Genomic DNA, 18,486 nt, shown 5'->3' with positions numbered 1-18,486 from the left:
GCAAGTTGGCTCCTGTGCAGGCAAAATCCAGGCAATTTCTGAAGTTCCTATTCTGACTGTGTGACGAAGGCCCATCACTGATTACAGACGTCTCATGGCACACTCGGTAAAACACCCAAAGGGTCATCCACATACATTATTCCCTCTGTTATTGTGGTGAGTGCACACGTCACAATAAATCAACAGTCACAATTTTACACTCATCCCCAGCAGTAATAGGTATGAAAAAAAGAAACACACTATGTCACAGTTTTATTATCTCAGGTGAATTTATTCATATTCATCTTTCCAGTAAGTGTTTTGCTGAAGTGTCATGGTAATCTGACGTTTCTCTCCTCCACAGTCACTGGGTCTGAAACAGAGCTGCTGCATAGAGCTGTCTTATATAGAGGCAGCAGCAACCTGCACAGGTGTGCTGATGGTGGAGGATACCATCTTTACCTGGGACAAGGGTTATGTTACCTAATTACTCATCTTGTGGTAAAGTTTTGGGGTTTATACAAGTTATTTAACCGGGAAATGGTGAATCCTGTGATGAAGTATATGTGTTTATTGTGAGAACTGGTGGTAGAGTTTCAGATTGTGTGAAATGGAAGATAATTGAGTTAATTAGCTTTTGGTTAGTCTCGGGGGATTGGCTTAGCTGTTATAAGCCTCAGGTTACCAAGGCTTTGGGTCGTTTTTTTTTCTGTTTAGTCTGAGGGTGGCTGTTAACCAGACAAGTGACAATTGCAAGCTGTGTGTGTGTGTATATATATATAATATATATATATATATATATATATATATATATATATAATATAGTATTTTTTTTAAAAAAATTTCTTGTTTTCATGTGGACATCCAAGTTTTTGTTTCTCCACTATTTTTGTAAATAAAAGCACCACAATCTATTTTTGCCACTCAAGCCATCTTGTTATTTTTCTTAGACAGTTGACCCACAGTTTTTGTGACAGACTGGTAAGAAGGCTCTTGGAAGGTTTCTGGGAATGGTTGGATATTATCGTTAGTTGTGTAAGAACTTTGCTGATATCACTCTTCCTCTGACTAATCTCCTGAAGAAGAGTGAAAAGTTTGTTTGGACCGAGACTTGTCAGGAAGCATTTGATCAATTGAAAGTTATTATTTGGGATTAGGCCAATCAATGTAGTGTCATCAGCAAATTTAATTAACAGATTGGAGCTGTGGGTGGTGACACAAGTCATGGGTGCACAGAGAGTAAAGGAGGGGGCCAAGGATTCAAGCCTGTGGGGCATGTGTGCTGAGGGTCAAAGAGACAGAGGTGAGGGATCCCACTCTTACCACCTGCCAGCCATCTGACAGGAAGTCCAGGATCCAGCTACACAAGGCAGGGTGAAGGCCCAGGTCTCTGAGCTTCTTCTCGATACTTCACAACTTCGTATGGCTAAAGCTCTGCCCATGACTGCAAGGAACTGCAGAGAACTTTGGTCTCATCTGGAAACATCATAGAAACAAGCCTCCCCTCTATGGACTCTTCCTACACTTCCCCTGCCTCGGGAAAGCAGGCCGTGTACTCAAAGATGCCCACAACTTTGGACATTATTGCTGCAAACCCAAACCTCCATCGGGGAAGAGATGCAAAAGTCTTAAAGCGCGTACCACCAGGTTCATGGACAGCTTCCTGTCTGCAGTTGTCAGCCAAATTAATGGTCTCCAGTCCAATATCTATATAGGGGAAATATTTATGTACAATACAGAAACTGGTGTTACCTGTGTGTATTGTGGTGATGCAAAAGTTGCTAGAGAATTTGCAAGTGAGAGGAAGTGGAGTGATATTTGGAATTCTGACTTTTTAAAGTGTCATTCAGCAAGCAAATCAGGTATGGACAATGTGCAAAAGTTCTGGTGAAAAAATCCTTCATTAACGGTTTCAGGCCTGCTACATAGGTTGTGAGAGAGTGCAGATGAACTCGATCAAACCCAGAGGAGATCAAAGTTCTTACTGACAGTGATATGCCAGCTGTTAAAATAAATACCTCTCTATATAAAATTCACTGTGCACATGTTGTCACTGGGTAAAAAAATGTACAGTACAAGATTTATGTGCACACTGGTCATGACAAATTAGAGGGGATATTGGTGGGAAGGTGGCGAGACCTCCAGTGTCCCTGATGCCCTCACATACAAGATGTGCATCCAGCTGCAGCTTGTAACCCTGCACTTTACAGAGTGGGAACTTGAAATGGATGAATTTTGGATCAGCTGGGAGTTGGAGGGGGTGATAGACATGACATGAAGAGAGGTGAGTTACACCCAAGGTGCAGGACACAGCAAACTGGGTGAGAGTCAGGAAGGGGAATGAGGTTAAATAGCCATCGAAGAGTACTCTTCTGTCCATCCCACACAACAACAGGTGGAACCACTTTAGAAACATTTTGGGGGAATTACCTGGCAGAGGAAAGTCAAACGGGTGATAGGGGATTCGTTAGTTAGAGGAACAGAACAAGAGGGGACCAATATCCTAGTGATAAGGCTCGCTAGTGCTAGAGTTGGAGTGGGGTGATGTGGTTAAAATAAGTTGTAGGGGGAATGGGAGCCAGAATGACAGAACAGATAGTGGGGAGGGTGAATTGAATTGAATTGACTTGACTTTATTACATACATCCTTCATATACATGAGGAGTAGAAATATTTACATTACGTCTCCATCTAAATGTGCAATGTGTAATTTATAGTAAATTATAATAAATAGTTTGTACATAGGACAGTCAATATAACATAGTTATGCAATTGTATCAGCATGAATTAATCAGTCTGATGGCCTGGTGGAAGATGATACCCTGTTGGTCCTTTTGTTGTGGTACCGTTTCCTGGATGGGAGCAGCAGGAACAGTTTGTGGTTGTGGTGAATTGGGTCTCCAATATCCTTTGGGCCCCTTTTACACACCTGTCTCTGTAAATGTCCTGAATAGTGGGAAGTTCACATCTACAGATGTGCTGGGCTGTCCGCACCACTCTCTGCAGGTTCCTGCGATTAAGGGAAGTACAGTTCCCATACCAGGCAGTGATGCAGTCGTCAGGATGTTCTCAGTTGTGTCCCTGTAGAAAGTTCTTAGGATTTGGGGCTCCATCCCAAACTTCTTCAACCATCCGAGGTGAAAGAGGTGCTGTTGTGCTTTTTTCATGACACAGCTGGTATGTACAGACCATGTGAGATCCTCGGTGATGTTTATGCCAAGAAACTTAAAGCTGTTCACCCTCTCAACCCCAGATCCATTGATGTCAATAGGGGTTAGCCTGTCTCCATTCCTCCTGTCATCCACAATCAGCTCCTTTGTCTTTGTGACAATGAGCGAGAGGTTGTTTTCTTGACACCAGTCAGATGTTGTTCGGATCTCAGATAGAGTCAGCAATCAAATGGTTGAGCATGGTGCAATGAATGTGCTGAGCTGTGTATATCACAATGCAAGAAGCATCGTAGGATAGTCAGATGAGCTCAGGACAGGGAATTATGATATAGTAGACATTATTGGGACTTGGTTGCACCCAACAGTCTGAGGGATTTAGAGGAACAAATTTGTAGAGAGATTGCAGACCATGCCAAGAAACAAAGGTTGATTCAGTGAATGATTTTAACTTTCCATATATTGATTAGGACTCCCATACTGTAAAAGGACTAGATGGGGTAGAATTTGTCAAATGTGTCCTTAATCAGTTCGTAGAATTCCCAACATAGAAGTGTGCAATAAGCTGTTAGGAAATGATCCAGGGCTGGTGACAGAAATTAGTGATCATAATGCCATGAGATTCAAAGTAAATATGGAAAAAGAATGGTCTGAACCGCGGGTTGAGATTCTAAATTGGAGAAAGGTCAATCTTGATGGTATCAGACAGGATCTGGCAAGTGTGGTTTGGGACAGGCTGTTTTCTGGCAAAGGAGTACTTGGTAAGTGGGAGGCCTTCAGAAGTGAAATTCTGAGGGTGTAGAGTTTGTACGTGCCTGCCAAAATAAAAGTTGAAAGGTAACTGGTGCAGGGAACCTCGGTTTTCAAGAGATATTGAGGCCCGGGATATTTTGTTCCTCCAAATGCCTCAGACTGTTGGGTGCCACCAAGACTCATTAATGACTACAATATCATAATTCCACCCCCAAGCTCATCCGACTTTTTTTTTGTTGTCTTCTGTTGGTTTCTGAAAGCTTCCCAATAGTTTTTGCTCTTCTGTTTGCCTTCTCTTTGGCTTTTATGTTGGCTTTGGCTTCTCATTTCATCCACAGTTGTGTCCTCCTGCCTTTCCAATGCTTTCACTTCTTTGGGATGTATCGATCACTCAGCTCCTGAATTGCTCCCAGAAACTCCAGCCATTGCTGCTCCGTTGTCACTCCTACCTTTTCCCTTCCAGACAAGTTTGGCCAGCTTCTCTGTCATAGAAACATGGGGAAGTTCAGTATGGAAACAGGGTATTTGGCCCATCAAGTCAATGCTGAAAAAACATCTAAGCTGTCTGATGCAACTACCTGCACCAGGACCATCGCCCTCCATACCCCTACCATCCAGTCTGCTATCAGACTTCAGTTAATTGTGAAATTGAGCTCATATTCACCACTTGTGCTGACATCTCATTCCACACTCTCACGACCATTTCAGTAAAGAGCTTTTCCAAATGTTCCTGTTAAATTTTCACCTTCTCCACTTACCCATGACCTCTGGTTGTCATCCCACCCAACCTCAGTGGAAAAAGCTGCTTGCATTTACCCTATCTATACCCTCATAATTTTGTATACTTCCAACAAATCCTCAAAGCAATGTATAATTTCCTTCTTTATGTTTAGAGCCTTTTTTAGGTGTATAAGCTAATGAGGGGCATTGATCATGTGGATAGCCAGAGGATTCTTTCCCAGGGCTGAAATGGCTAACACAATTGGGCATAGTTTTAAGGTGCTTTGAAATAGATACCGAGGGGATGTCAGGGGTAAGTTCTTTACACAGAGAGTGGTGGCTGCGTGGAATGCACTGCCAGCTATTTGTGTGAGAGTGTTTCAGTTACTGTGGGGCCTGGAACCCATGCAGCTCAGTGGGAACGGAATAATGCCAATGGAGAGAGTCAAACTGAGCCAGGTCACAGATTGGAGATGGCAGAAATGCCACATTCTTAGAGAGACAGGAAGAGCATCAGAGAATTTGATGGTCATTCCAGATACCAGCACTGTGCCCAGTTAGAAGATGATTTCTCTCTCCAGCTTGGGTTGAACCTCACTGTAATAGTGTGATGCCAGATCACACCTTGACAACTCAAGGGATCTCATCTGAAATATTGTCCTACACCCACTGATGGATTTTGTAAATATTTTTACAGGTTAAAAATGACAAGGAATTTGTCTTTGGGAATCTCGAACACAACACGCCAGTTTTGCTGTCTCTGTCTAGATACTTAAAAAGAGGAGCAAGGGATTCACTCGATCATCTGACCGGCTGGCATGCCCATCATTTTACACATGGGGGGGAGCCCATTCACCTGCTCAAACAGTGGGAATGGATTCAGTCGGTCATTTCAACTGAAGATATATCAGCAAGTTCACACCGGACAAGGCCATTCATTTGTTCTGTGCGTGAGAAGGCATTCAGTTGGTCATCCCACCTGTGGACAGACCAGTCAGTTCACCCTGGGCAGAAACTTGGTCATCTGCTGAATTTGTGGGGAAGGATTCACTCGGTCATCTGACCTAATGGCTCTCCAGCGAGTTCACACTGGGGAGCGGCCATTCACCTGCTCAGACTGTGGGAAGGGATTCACTGAATCATATAAACTACGGATACACCGGTCAGTTCACAGTGGCGAGAGGGCGTTCACATGCTCAGACTGCGGGAAGGGATTCACTTGCTCATCCCAACTGAAGGTGCATCAGCGAGTTCACACTGGGGAGAGGCCGTTCACCTGCTCAGACTGTGGGAAGGGATTTACTTCGTCCTCTGTTCTACAGAGACACCAACGTATTCACACTGGGGAGAGGCCATTCACCTGCTCAGTGTGTGGGAAGGGATTCACTCGATCATCCCACCTACAAGCACACTGGTCTGTTCACACTGGGGAGAGGCCGTTCACCTGCTCAGTGTGTGGGAAGGGATTCACTCGATCATCCCACCTGAAGGTACATCAGCGAGTTCACACTGGTGAGAGGCCATTCATCTGCTCGGATTGTGGGAAGGGATTCACTCGATCATCCCAACTGAAGGTACATCAGAGAGTTCACACTGGGGAGAGGCCGTTCACCTGCTCCGACTGTGGGAAGGGATTCACTCGATCATCTCAACTGAAGGGTCATCAGCAAGTTCACACTGGGGAGAGGCCATTCACCTGCTCAAACTGCGGGAAGGGATTCACTCAGTCATCTGAACTGTTGGTACACCAGCAAGTTCACACTGGAGAGAGGCCGTTCACTTGCTCAGTGTGTGGGAAGGGATTCACTCGGTCATCGAACCTACTGACACATCAGTCAGTTCACACCGGGGAGAGGCCGTTCACCTGCTCAGACTGTGGGAAAGGATTCACTTGCTCATCCCAATTGAAGGTACATCAGCGAGTTCACACTGGGGAGAGGCCATTCACCTGCTCGGACTGTGGGAAGGGATTCACTTGCTCATCCCAATTGAAGGTACATCAGCGAGTTCACACTGGGGAGAGGCCGTTCATCTGCTCAAACTGTGGGAAGGGATTCATTCAGTCATCTGAACTGAAGGTGCATCAGCGAGTTCACACTGGAGAGAGGCTGTTCACCTGCTCAGACTGCGGGAAGGGATTCACTCGTTCATCTCAACTGAAGGTACATCAGCGATTTCACACTGGGGAGAGGCCGTTCATCTGCTCAGACTGTGGGAAGGGATTCACTCAATCATCTGAACTGAAGGTACACCAGCGAGTTCATACTGGAGAGAGGCCATTCACCTGCTCAGACTGTGGGAAGGGATTCACTCAGTTATCTCAACTGAAGGTGCATCAGGGAGTTCACACTGGAGAGAGGCCATTCACCTGTTCAGATTGTGGAAAGGGATTTACTACGTCATCTCAACTACTGAGTCACCAGCAAGTTCACACTGGAGAGAGGCTGTTCACCTGCTCAGACTGTGGGAAGGGATTCACTCGGTTGTCTCATCTTCAGAGACACCAGCGAGTTCACACTGGGTAGAGGCCGATCTGCTGCTCAGACTTTGGGAAGAGATTCTCTCAGCCATTGCCACCAAATGTCCATCATTGAGTTCACACTGGGGAGAGGCCGTTCACCTGCTGTGAATGTGTGAAGCAATTCGCTCAGTCATCTAACCATATGTAACTCTCGCTTCAGCTAGCAGCTTAATATAGGGGGTGATAGCCCCCAGCCCGGCCAAACTTAAGAAATCTCGTTTGGGTGGATGCTGCACGATGTGACCCCCATTACAAATCAGTACCCCAAAATAACAAATGGTACATAATATGCGATTAAACGATTGGGCTTTGTAGTTCTTACTTTGACTATAGGGCTAGTAAAGAAAAAATAAAGGAAAAGGGCCCACTCTCTTCATTCATGTCTTCTCATCGCTCCCAAGCAAAAGACCTGCAAAAATCTCTCTTCCAGACTCACAAGAAAGAACAACATTTCTCTCATTGGATAGCCCTGCACTTCAAAACTCTGTTGTCTCTAGTCGTAACGTAAACATTGCTGCTACAGAGAAACAGTAACCTCAGCAGTGAAACATTACAGAGAGGCCATTACATTAACACTGAAACCTCACAGCATGTTACAGTTGTGACACACTACTGGGTTCACAATAGACAATAGGTGCAGGAGTAGGCCATTTGGCCCTTCGAGCCAGCACTGCCATTCACTGTGATCATGGCTGATCATCCACAATCAGTACCCCATTCCTGCCTTACCCCCATAACCTTTGATTCTGCTATCTTTAAGAGCTCTATCCATCTCTTTCTTGAAAGCATCCAGAGACTTGGCCTCCACAGCCTTCTGGGTCAGAGCATTCCATATATCCACCACTCTCTGGGTGAAAAAATGTTTCCTCAACTCCATTCTAAATGGCTTACCCCTTATTCTTAAACTGTGGCCTCTGGTTCTGGACTCACCCATCAGCGGGAACATGCTTCCTGCCTCCTGCGTGTCCAATCCCTTAATAATCATATATGTTTCAACAAGATCCACTCTCAGCCTTCTAAATTCCAGTGTATACAAGCTCAGTTGCTCCAATCTTTCGACAAATGACAGTCCCACCATCTTGGGAATTAACCTTGTGAACCTACGCTGCACTCCCTGAATAGCAAGAATGTCCTTCCTCAAATTTGGAGACCAAAACTGCACACAGTACTCCAGGTGTGGTCTCACCAGGGCCCTGTACAGCTGCAGAGGGACCTCTTTGCTCCTATACTCAATTCCCCTTGTTATGAAGGCCAGCATGCCATTAGCTTTCTTCACTGCCTGCTGTACTTGCATGCTTGCTTTCATTGACTGATGTACAAGAACACCTGGATCTCGTTGTACTTCCCCTTTTCCTAAATAGATTCCATTTAGATAATAATCTGCCTTCCTGTTCTTACCACCAACGTGGATAACCTCACATTTATCCACATTAAACTGCATCTGCCATGCATCCACCCACTCACCCAGCCTGTCAAAGTCACCCTGCATTCTCATAACATCCTCCTCACATTTCGCACTGCCACCCAGCTTTGTGTCATCGGCAAATTTGCTAATGTTACTTTTAATCCTTTCATCTGAATCATTAATATACATTGTAAACAGCTGCGGTCCCAGCCCTGAACCCTGTGGTACCTCACTGGTCACCGCCTGCCTTTCCAAAAGGGACCCGTTAATCACTACTCTTTGTTTTTTGCCAGCCAGCCAATTTTCAATCCATGTCAGTACTCTGCCCCCAATACCATGTGCCCTAATTTTGTCCACTAATCTCCTATGTGGGACTTTATCAAAGGCTTTCTGAAGGTCGAGGTGCACTACATCCACTGGCTCTCCCTCATCCATTTTCATACTTACATCCTCAAAAAATTCTAGAAGATTGGTCAAGCACGATTTCTGCACTGGGGAGAAAGTTTCAACGAGCTGCATGCTGGATATTTGTCCATCACCGTTGCTGAATGCAATTTCGAGAGTGACTGTCGGTGCTGAACTCTGCAATTATTGCTGTTGCTCACCAGACCCAGTTCTGCACACTGGTCACTGAGCATGGGAGGAGGTTCTTCTGCTGCATATTCACCTTTATTGGGACTGGAGTTTAACGTGGACTGGAGTGGAGAGCAGCCAGTGAAGGAGTGGAGCTTTGAGGCTTTGGCTCGAGAGATTTCAGTGAGCAGAGGCAGAGGATGAGCTTGCTCCCAGTAAGGTAAGGCTGGGAAAGTTTATTTAATTAATTAACTTAGGAGTTAGTAATGGAGGCAGTAGATAGGGCAGTCCAGTGCTCCGATTGTAGGATGTGGGAAGACAGAGACAGCACAATTGTCTCCGATATCTACACCTGCAAGAGGTGCATCCAGCTGCAGCTCCTGTGAAATCGGTTCATTCGGGGGGCAGAGGCAGTAATAGATCAGAGTTTCAGGGAGACAGTCACCCCTAAAAGTCAGGAGACAGGTAAATGGGTGACTGTCAGGAGAGGGAAGGGGAATAGACAGAAAGAGCAGAGCACCCCTGTGGCCGTTCCCATCAACAATAAGTATACTGTTTTGGACACTGTTGGTGGGGACGACCTACACCTACCAGGAACAAATTGTAGTGGTCACGTCTCTGGCACCGAGACTGGACCCTCAGCTCAGAAAGGAAGGAGTGAAAAGAGGAGAGCAGTAGTGATAGGGGATTCGATAGTTAAGGGGACAGTTAAGAGGTTCTGTGGGAAAGATATAGAATCCCAGTCTGTTCCCTCCCTGGTGCCAGGGTCCGCGATATCTCGGATGGAGTTCTCGGTATTCTCAGAAGAGAGGGTGAGCAGCCAGATGTCCTGGTCCACGTGGGGACCAATGACATAGATGGGAGTACGGATGAGGTCCTGAAGAAGGAATAAAGGGAGTTAGGGGAAAAAAGTGAAAAAGCAGGACCTCAAGGGTGCTAATTTCAGGATTGCTGCCTGTGCCGCGAGACAGAGAGGGTAGGAACAGGAAGTCATGGCAGTTGAATGTGTGGCTGAAGAGTTGGTGCAGGGGGCAGGGGTTCAGATTTCTGGATCATTGGGATCTCCTCTGGGGAAGGTCTGACCTGTACAACAAGGACGGGCTGCACCTGAACTGGAAAGGGACCAATATCCTGGTGGGCAGGTTTGTTGGAGCTGTTGGGGAGGGTTTAAACTAGTTTGGCAGGGTGGTGGGAATCAGAATGTGAGTGCAGTGATTAGGGTAGAAGAACAAGGGCACGATGCTGTGTGTTCTGAGTTGCTGAGGAAGGACAGGCAGGGGACAAAACATAAATGTAGCCAGTTTGAGGGGTTGAAGTGTGTCTATTTCAATGCTAGGAGTATTAGGAATAAAGGGGATGAACTTAGAGAATGGATCAGTACGTGGAACTATGACGTTGTGGCCATTACTGAAACTTGGCTGGAGGAAGGGCAGGATTGGCTGATGCAGGTACTGGGGTTTAGGTGTTTTAAAAGGAATAGGATGGGAGGTAGAAAGGGGGGGAGTAGCATTACTGATCAGGGATAGTATCATGGCAATAGAAAGGGAGGACGCTGCAGAGGGAGTGTCCACTGAGTCGGTGTGGGTGGAAGTCAGAAATAGGAAGGGATCAATCACTGTGCTGGGAGTAGTCTATAGGCCCCCAAATAGCCCTCGGGACACCGAAGAGCAGATAAGCAGGCAGATTTTTGAATGGTGCAGGAAATACAGGGTTGTAGTTATGGGTGATTTCAACTTCCCTCATATTGACTGGCACCTCTTGACTGCAAGGGGAATAGATGGGGCTGAATTTGTCAGATGTATTCAAGAAGGATTCCTGACACAGTATGTGACCGGCCGATGAGAGGAGAGGCCATACTGGATCTAGTTCTGGGTAATGACCTGGTCAGGTGGCAGACCTCTTGGTGGGGGAGCATTTTGGTGAGAGTGGCCACAACTCCCTTAGCTTCAGCATAGCTATGGAAAAGGATAAAAACAGACAAAATGGGAAAGTGCTTAACTGGAGAAGGGCTAACTATGAATGGATGAGGCGGGAACTAGCGAGAGTAAATTGGAAACAGGTGTTCAAAGGTGAAAGCACAGAAGTAATGTGGAGGAAGTTTAGGGACCACTTGTGCAGGGTTCAGGATAGGTCTGTCCCACTGAGGCAAGGAAAAAATGGTAGGAAAAGGGAACCGTGGCTGTCGAAACACGTGAGGCAACTCGTCAAGCGGAAGAAGGAAGCATATGTTAGGTATAAGAAGCAGTCAGAGCCCTGTTGGTTGCTTTTCGATTGCTCCTACCCTGTTTACTTAATTGTCTCTACCAGTCATTTTTTTTTTTGAAATCTTATTATAATACTTCAATACTGCTTTACTATGGCTGGGAAAAGAACCAAAGCATTTGCAAAAGAAAGAGAAACAGAAGATGAATCCCCAGTCACTTTGGATTCAATCAGTGACTTCCTTAAACAGCAAAAGTAGGAATTCTCTGAGGAGTTTCAACTGCTTAACGGCAAATTGGATACAATTCAGCGAACTTTATTTGAGCATGAGAACCAAATTCAGGAGAATACTATGAAGCTAATAACACTTGAAGAGGGCGTTGAAGATACAATTAAACTCTGCAAGGAGTTATCTTTATCTAGTGATAAAATGCTGAAAAGGATCATCAGTCTCGAAAACAAAAACAGGAGAAATAACTTGTGAATCCTGGGTCTTGAAGAATCAATTGAAGGCGCTGACCCTACGAAGTTTTTTGCAAACTTTCTGAAGCAGCTTTTCCCTGCTTTATTCACTTCGGAGCCAAAGCTCGATCGAGCTTCTCGCTCTCTGACTTTGAAGCCATTGTCCTTGGCAGCGAAACCCAGATTGGTCGGACTAGCCTTTCATGAATTTCGTATTAAGGACCTTTTAATTCGCCATACCCGGAGACAAGGAATGATCAATTTCCAAAATTACAAGGTTAGATTTGTGGAAGACTATTCACCTGAAGTTTTGGCTGATCGTATGAAATATAAAGAAGTTATGTTGGAATTTTATAATAAAGGATATAAACCATCCCTTCAGTTCCCCGCACGTCTGAGTATCGTTTTGAAGAACGGATTGTGAAAAAGAATAAACTCAGTTGAAGATGCAAAAGAGTTTCTGAAGGATGAAGTCTAAAACTGTTATATTTCTTATTTGATCAAGTTTTTTCTTCTGTTAATATGAATTTGAAATAAGGTTACGTTTTGGCTGTTCATATATTGTCTTTTGTTATATATTTTTCTGATACTACTTTATTTTATCCCTTTTTAAGGCTTTATTTTAATACAGCTTTCTTTGAATTTGTTTAAAGTGATCCTTTCATATTTTCGAATACTGAGTTATTTTGCTTTTTATGTTGTGTCTTGGTAGGGGCATAATGACCTTGCAGGACTGGAGGTTTTTTCTCTGTCAACAGGATTTTTTGGGGCCGGTACTTAGTTCTTAGCTCACTGACTGTCTATTGGTCAGCTTTCTCGCTTTGGGTAGGGGAGGGGGGTAGGGCCTATTTCTCTCTGGGAGCTCTGTTGGGTTGAATGTATGATTGTTTGTTTGAATACCTTACTTTACGGTTTGCTTTCTAGTTTTAATAACTTATGGCTAGATTTTTTAATTACACATTGATTGGTATGTAAAATGGTTCAAAATATTAACCTATTTAGTTTGAATGTGAAAGAGCTGTATCACCCCTTCAAAAGGAATAAAGTGTTTGCTTATATTAAAAAATTAAAAGCACTTTTTTTTTTACAAGAAACGCACATACGCAGCTGTGATAGCTTACATTTTTTTATTCGGTGGAAGGATATGCAATTCCACTCTTCGCTTAATGCAAAATCACGTGGATTTTCAATTTTTGTAGATAATACAGTTCCTTTATTCAGCATAAAGTTGTTTCGGACCCTAATGGTCGATTTGTTATTGTATCAGGGAGTTCAGACAGTAAGTTGATTGTTTTTGCTCATGTTTATGCCCCAGCGTAGATGATCCAGGATTTTTTGAACGTCTATTTTCATTTTTGCGAGGTTTGTGTACGTACTCCCTTGTGATGGGAGGAGATTTTAACTGCTGACTAGATCCAGTATTAGATCACTCATCTATTAAACCATCCACACTTAATAAATCAGCTTTATTTATCCATTCTTTTCCAACTAAATATGGTATAGTTGATGCTTGGCGTTTTCTCCATCCATTCATTTTTCCCTCATGGCTATCATTCTTATACCAGGATTGACTAGTTTTTTATTGATAGTCAAATGATTCCATTAGTTCAATTGATTGAATATAAAGAAATTGCTCTCTCTGACCACTCTCCTGTAATTCTATCTTTAAATCTTTCTGGTCCGATCCCCATGAGTAGATTCTGGCGATTTCATTTAACTCTGTTATTCAATGAGAATTTTTAAAAATTTATGGAGAATCAAATTACTTTTTTTTTGAAGAAAATTCGTTGCAAGAGACATCTAGCCTTATTATATGGGATACTTTTATAGCATACATCCAGGGTCAAATTTTCTTATACTGCAAACATCATTAAAAAAGCTAACAAAGAAAGAAATGAATTAGCCAATCAGTTAAAGCAACTGGACTTCAGTACCTGATCCTGAAACATATGAGACGTGTTGAAACTAAAACTAAATATGATCTTTTTTTAACGTATCCAATTGAAAGCCAACTTTTAAAAGAGAGAAGTCAACTTTATATTCACGGAGATAAAACTGGTAAGCTACTGGCTAATCAATTGAAGCCATTTTCAGCCAATCGGCAAATTAAAGAAATACGTAAAATTAATGGGGACCTGACAACTGACCACCTTGTAATTAATGACACTTTTAGGGAATTTAATTCTAAATTGTATAGTTCTGGCTCTGTTAATGATAATATTGCAATGAATAATTTTTAGATCAATTAAATATTCCTAATCTTTCGTTAGATGATTGTAGGCAATTGGATCAACCTATTTCCCAGGAGGGAAGTGCTCAGGCTATTTGAGAATCACATTCTGGGAAATCCCCAGGACCCGGTGGATTCTCTGAAGAGTTTAATAAGGCTCCTTGCTTACACCACAATTATGTTCTACCCTTACTGATTACTTTCAGGTAGGAAGACTACCGCAGTCTTTTTACTAAGTTTTCATTTTGCTCATTCTCAAAAAGAATAAGAATCCTACTGTATGTTCTTTGTATAGACCTATCTCTTTATTCAATTTTGATACTAGAATTTTATCTAAAGTGTTGGCTCGCAGACTTAAAATATTATATCTTCTGTAGTTTCAGATGATCAGACAGGATTTATTAAAAATCGATATTCCCATTTTAATATACGGCGTTTGTTAAATGTTATATATTCTCCATCTAAGGAAATACCGGAATGTGTGATATCTTTGGATGCAGAGAAGGCTTTTGACAGAGTTGAATGGAACTTTCTATTTACATCCTTCAAAAAATTTAATTTTGGACTTAACTTTATTCATTGGATTAAATTACTTTATTTATCTCCCTCCGCTTGGGTTCTTACTAATTTTCAGAATTCTAAACCCTTTAAACTCCAATGTGGAACTAGACAAGGTTGCCCTTTGAGTCCTCTGCTTTTTGATTTGGTATTAGAACCCTTATCAATTGCTTTTCGAGAGTCTGAAGAGATCACTTGTATTTTAAGGAGAGGTACTATTCATAAAGTGTCGCTCTATGCTGATGACTTATTCCTTTTTATATCTAATGTGACAACCTCCTTACTATTTGTGTCCCGTTGACTGACTAATTTTAGTCAGTTCTCAGATTATAAATTAAATTTACATTAAAGTGAGCTGTTTCCTTTAAACAATTTAATACTAACTGATATTAACCTGCCTTATAAAATTTTAATAAAACAATTTACATATTTAGGAGTAACAATTACTGAGAATTGACAAGATTTATTTAAGGAAATTTTTAAAGTGTATTGAATTACTTTAAAAACACACTCTCTAATTGGTTGCCTCTTTCTTTATCACTGATTGGCTGAATCAATTCTATTAAAATGGATATCTTACCTAAATTTATATACTTTTTTTCAAGCTGTGCCTGTTTTTATTCCTAAATCTTTTTTTGACTCTTTGGATTCAATTCTTTCTTCCTGTATATGGAAGAATAAAAAACCTGGTATAAGTAAAGCTCACCTTCGAAAACCCAAACAGAACAGAGGATTTGCCCTACCCAATTATAGGTTATATTATTAGGCAGTTAATATACATAATATTACGTTCTGGATATATTACATTAACCATGATAATTGTCCTATATGGGCTTCATTGGAAGCCAACTCTGTTATAAAATTTTCCATTATTTCTTTACTTGGATCCTCGCTTCCTTTACCTTTAAATAAACAAATTGACAATGTGGTGGTTAAACATACATTGAGGATTTGGTTACGGTTCAGAAAACATTTTGGTTTATTGAGATTCTCCCTCTCAAGTCCCATATTTTCCAATTGTTTTTCTTCAAACCATCTTTAATTGACTCATCTTTTAAAGAATGGGATAGACTGAATAATAAACGATTTCAGGATTTGTTTGATGGAGGGAATCTCTCTTCTTTTGTGCAACTTTCAACGAAATTTAACCTTTCCAACACTCACTTTTTTCGATACTTACAGATTAGAGAGTTTTTAAAGATCTCAATTACTTACATTCCTTCAAGTCCAGATAAGAATATATTAGATAGAATTTTTAATTTGAAACCCTTTGATAACAGTTCAATATCTTACATTTATGGTCTACTGTCGGGACTGAAAATGGCCTCTTTAGATAAAATTAAAGGAGACTGGGCAAGGGATTTACAGGTTTTCATATCTGATGAGAGCTGGAAGATTATTTTAAAATTGATTAATTCTCCATCATTATGTGCTCATCATTCTTTATTACAATTCAAAGTGGTACATAGAGTTCATATGTCTAAGGATAAGCTTTCCCGTTTCTACGCAGATATTTTCCCCTTACTGTGATAGATGTGGTAATGGAGTGGCCACAATAATTCATATGTTTTGGTCATGTCTGAACCTTGAAAAATTCTGGAAAGATGTATTTCAAACGCTTTCTGCACTTTTGAATGTCAGCTTTAAGCCCAATCCTTTGACTGCCATGGTTGGTTTTGTTGAGGACAGTGCTACAAAATTGAAGCCATCTAATTTGCGGGTATTGGCCTTTATGTCTCTTATGGCCAGGAGGGCGATCTTGCTCAAGTGGAAGGAGCCTGCCCCGCCCACTCATGTTCAATGACTATCTGACGTTATGTTGTGCCTTAATCTAGAGAAGATTCGTTGTCCGATTTCTGATTCGAAACATGATTTTTTTTTAATGTTATGGGGACCCTTCCTGAATAATTTTCGCAATCTTTGAACTGTTATTAAAGTATGGATCTGATTACTTATGCAGGTACAATCAAGTGGCAAATATCATTCACCAAAATCTTGCTTTAAAATACAAACTCATGAACGACCACTGTAACTTCATCAAGGCACAATAAATTCAAACCTGATCCAGTTTTAGAGTCAAAATCTTACAAGTTATATGATAATCAATACATAATTATGAATAAGAAAATCCATAATAACCATCCGGATATAATATTACAGGATAAACAAGCAGGAACAACCCCTTCAATAGATAAAACCATTCCCAACACACGCATGTTCCTCGACCAGTGGAGCACCTCACCACAGGAATTGTTTGTGTCAGCAGTCAGACAACCAAATTATTTTATCTGTCAATCAGCTTCCAAATCTTGCTACTCTGTCATTCGTTGCCACGTCCCACTGCTGATCCCCTTCTCCTCATCATTCGTTCTTATCCCAACCATTGTTCAGAGCCCCAAACTCTGCCCTGTGCAGACCCGCCTCTGGTTTCTGACCCTGCATCATTGAAAATCCAGCTGATGGTTTCCCATTCTGCTTTCAGTCTTTAGAGGACAGTAATGTTCTCTAACAACTCTTTAGAAGCAGGGAAAATGACTCATAATGTGGAAATGAGTCGTGATTAAGGAGGTTAACTACCAATGTCATTCTTCCTCAGCCCAGAGATTGGAGGGGCGAAGAGCATCTCAGACAGAACTGCAGTCAGCTGGACTTCTTCAGTCTGCAGAGAATTCAAGGGAAACCTCTTCACCCACAGAGTGGTGACTGTTTGGAACCCATCACCACAGGGAGAGCGAGAGATGAACAACAGGGAAGGATTTAAAAAGGACTGTCGTGGAACTGAATCACTGGCATGGTCCAGCCGGCCTGAGTTGACTCTTTACTGTACACTATATATGTTATAAATTCACTAAGTACCAGAGACAGTTTAAAATAAACTGATTTATTTGTCTCAGATCCAGAATATTAAACTCCACTCCCATTAAAAGTGAATATGCAGCAGAAGAAACTCCTCCCATGCCCAGTGACCAGGGTGCAGAACTGGGTGTGGTGAGCAGCAGCAATAATTGCAGAGTTCAGCACCGACAGTCACTCTCAAAATTGCATTCAGCAACGGTGATGGACAAATATCCAGCATGCAGCTTATTGAAACTTTCTCCCCGGTGTGAATCCGGTAGTCTGTCATAAGTGTACCATGCTGTAAGGTTTCACTGCTAATGTAATGGCCTCTCTACACTGTTTCACTGCTGAGGTAATGGTTTCTCTGCAGAAGTTTAGGTTACGAATAGAGATAACAGGGTTTTGGAGTATGGGGTATCCAATGACAGAAATGTTCTTCCTTGTGAGTCTGGAAGAGACATTTTTGTGGTCTTTTGCTGGGGAGAGATGAGAAGATGTGAATGGAGAGAGTGGACCCTTTTTCTTTTATTTGTTTACTTCACTAACCCCATAGTCAGAGTAAAAGTTATGAAGCTCAATTGTATAATCGCATGTTGTGTACTGTTTGTTATTTCAGGGTACTGATTTGTAACAGGGGACATATCGCGCAGCATCCACCCAAACGAGATTTCTTAAGTTTGGCCGGGCTTGGGGGCTATCACCCCCTATATTAAGCTGCTAGCCAAGGGAGAGTTACATAATGTAAGATTATTGAGTGAATCGCTTCCCACATTTACAGCAGGTGAACACCCTCTCAACAGTGTGAACCTGGTAGTCTGTGATAAGGATAGATAACTGAATGAATCTGTTACGTACACACAATGGTCTAAATGAACCAGCAGCAATAGAGCACACTTGGAGTCTGGTTTTGTTATTAAAAATCACTATTTATTAGTAACTACTCAATATAGTAACTTAAACCAGGTAAATCAAAAGTTAGCAATGTTATGCATCTATATGTGTGTAAATACAATTCCCAAACTGGTTAAAGCTTGGGTGGCAAGAGTTAAAGTCTTACGATGGTAATGCAAGGAAGTTC

General features: G+C 42.1%; 1 protein-coding gene across 1 annotated transcript in view; it reads left to right on the top strand.

Annotated features, from left to right (window-relative positions):
- Positions 1 to 5,603: 5,603 nt before the first annotated feature.
- The window catches only part of LOC140208510 (uncharacterized), a 64,991-nt gene continuing 52,108 nt past the window's right edge, over positions 5,604 to 18,486 (top strand). Inside the window, exon 1 of the mRNA XM_072277233.1 lies at positions 5,604 to 7,129. Within this exon, the coding sequence (XP_072133334.1) occupies positions 5,687 to 7,129 (1,443 nt within the window). The 5' untranslated portion in view covers positions 5,604 to 5,686. The remainder of the gene's footprint in view (positions 7,130 to 18,486) is intronic.

This window comes from Mobula birostris, chromosome 13 (assembly GCF_030028105.1).
Source record: "Mobula birostris isolate sMobBir1 chromosome 13, sMobBir1.hap1, whole genome shotgun sequence".
Lineage (NCBI taxonomy): Eukaryota > Metazoa > Chordata > Chondrichthyes > Myliobatiformes > Myliobatidae > Mobula > Mobula birostris.
This window is presented reverse-complemented; position numbering and strand designations above follow the sequence as displayed.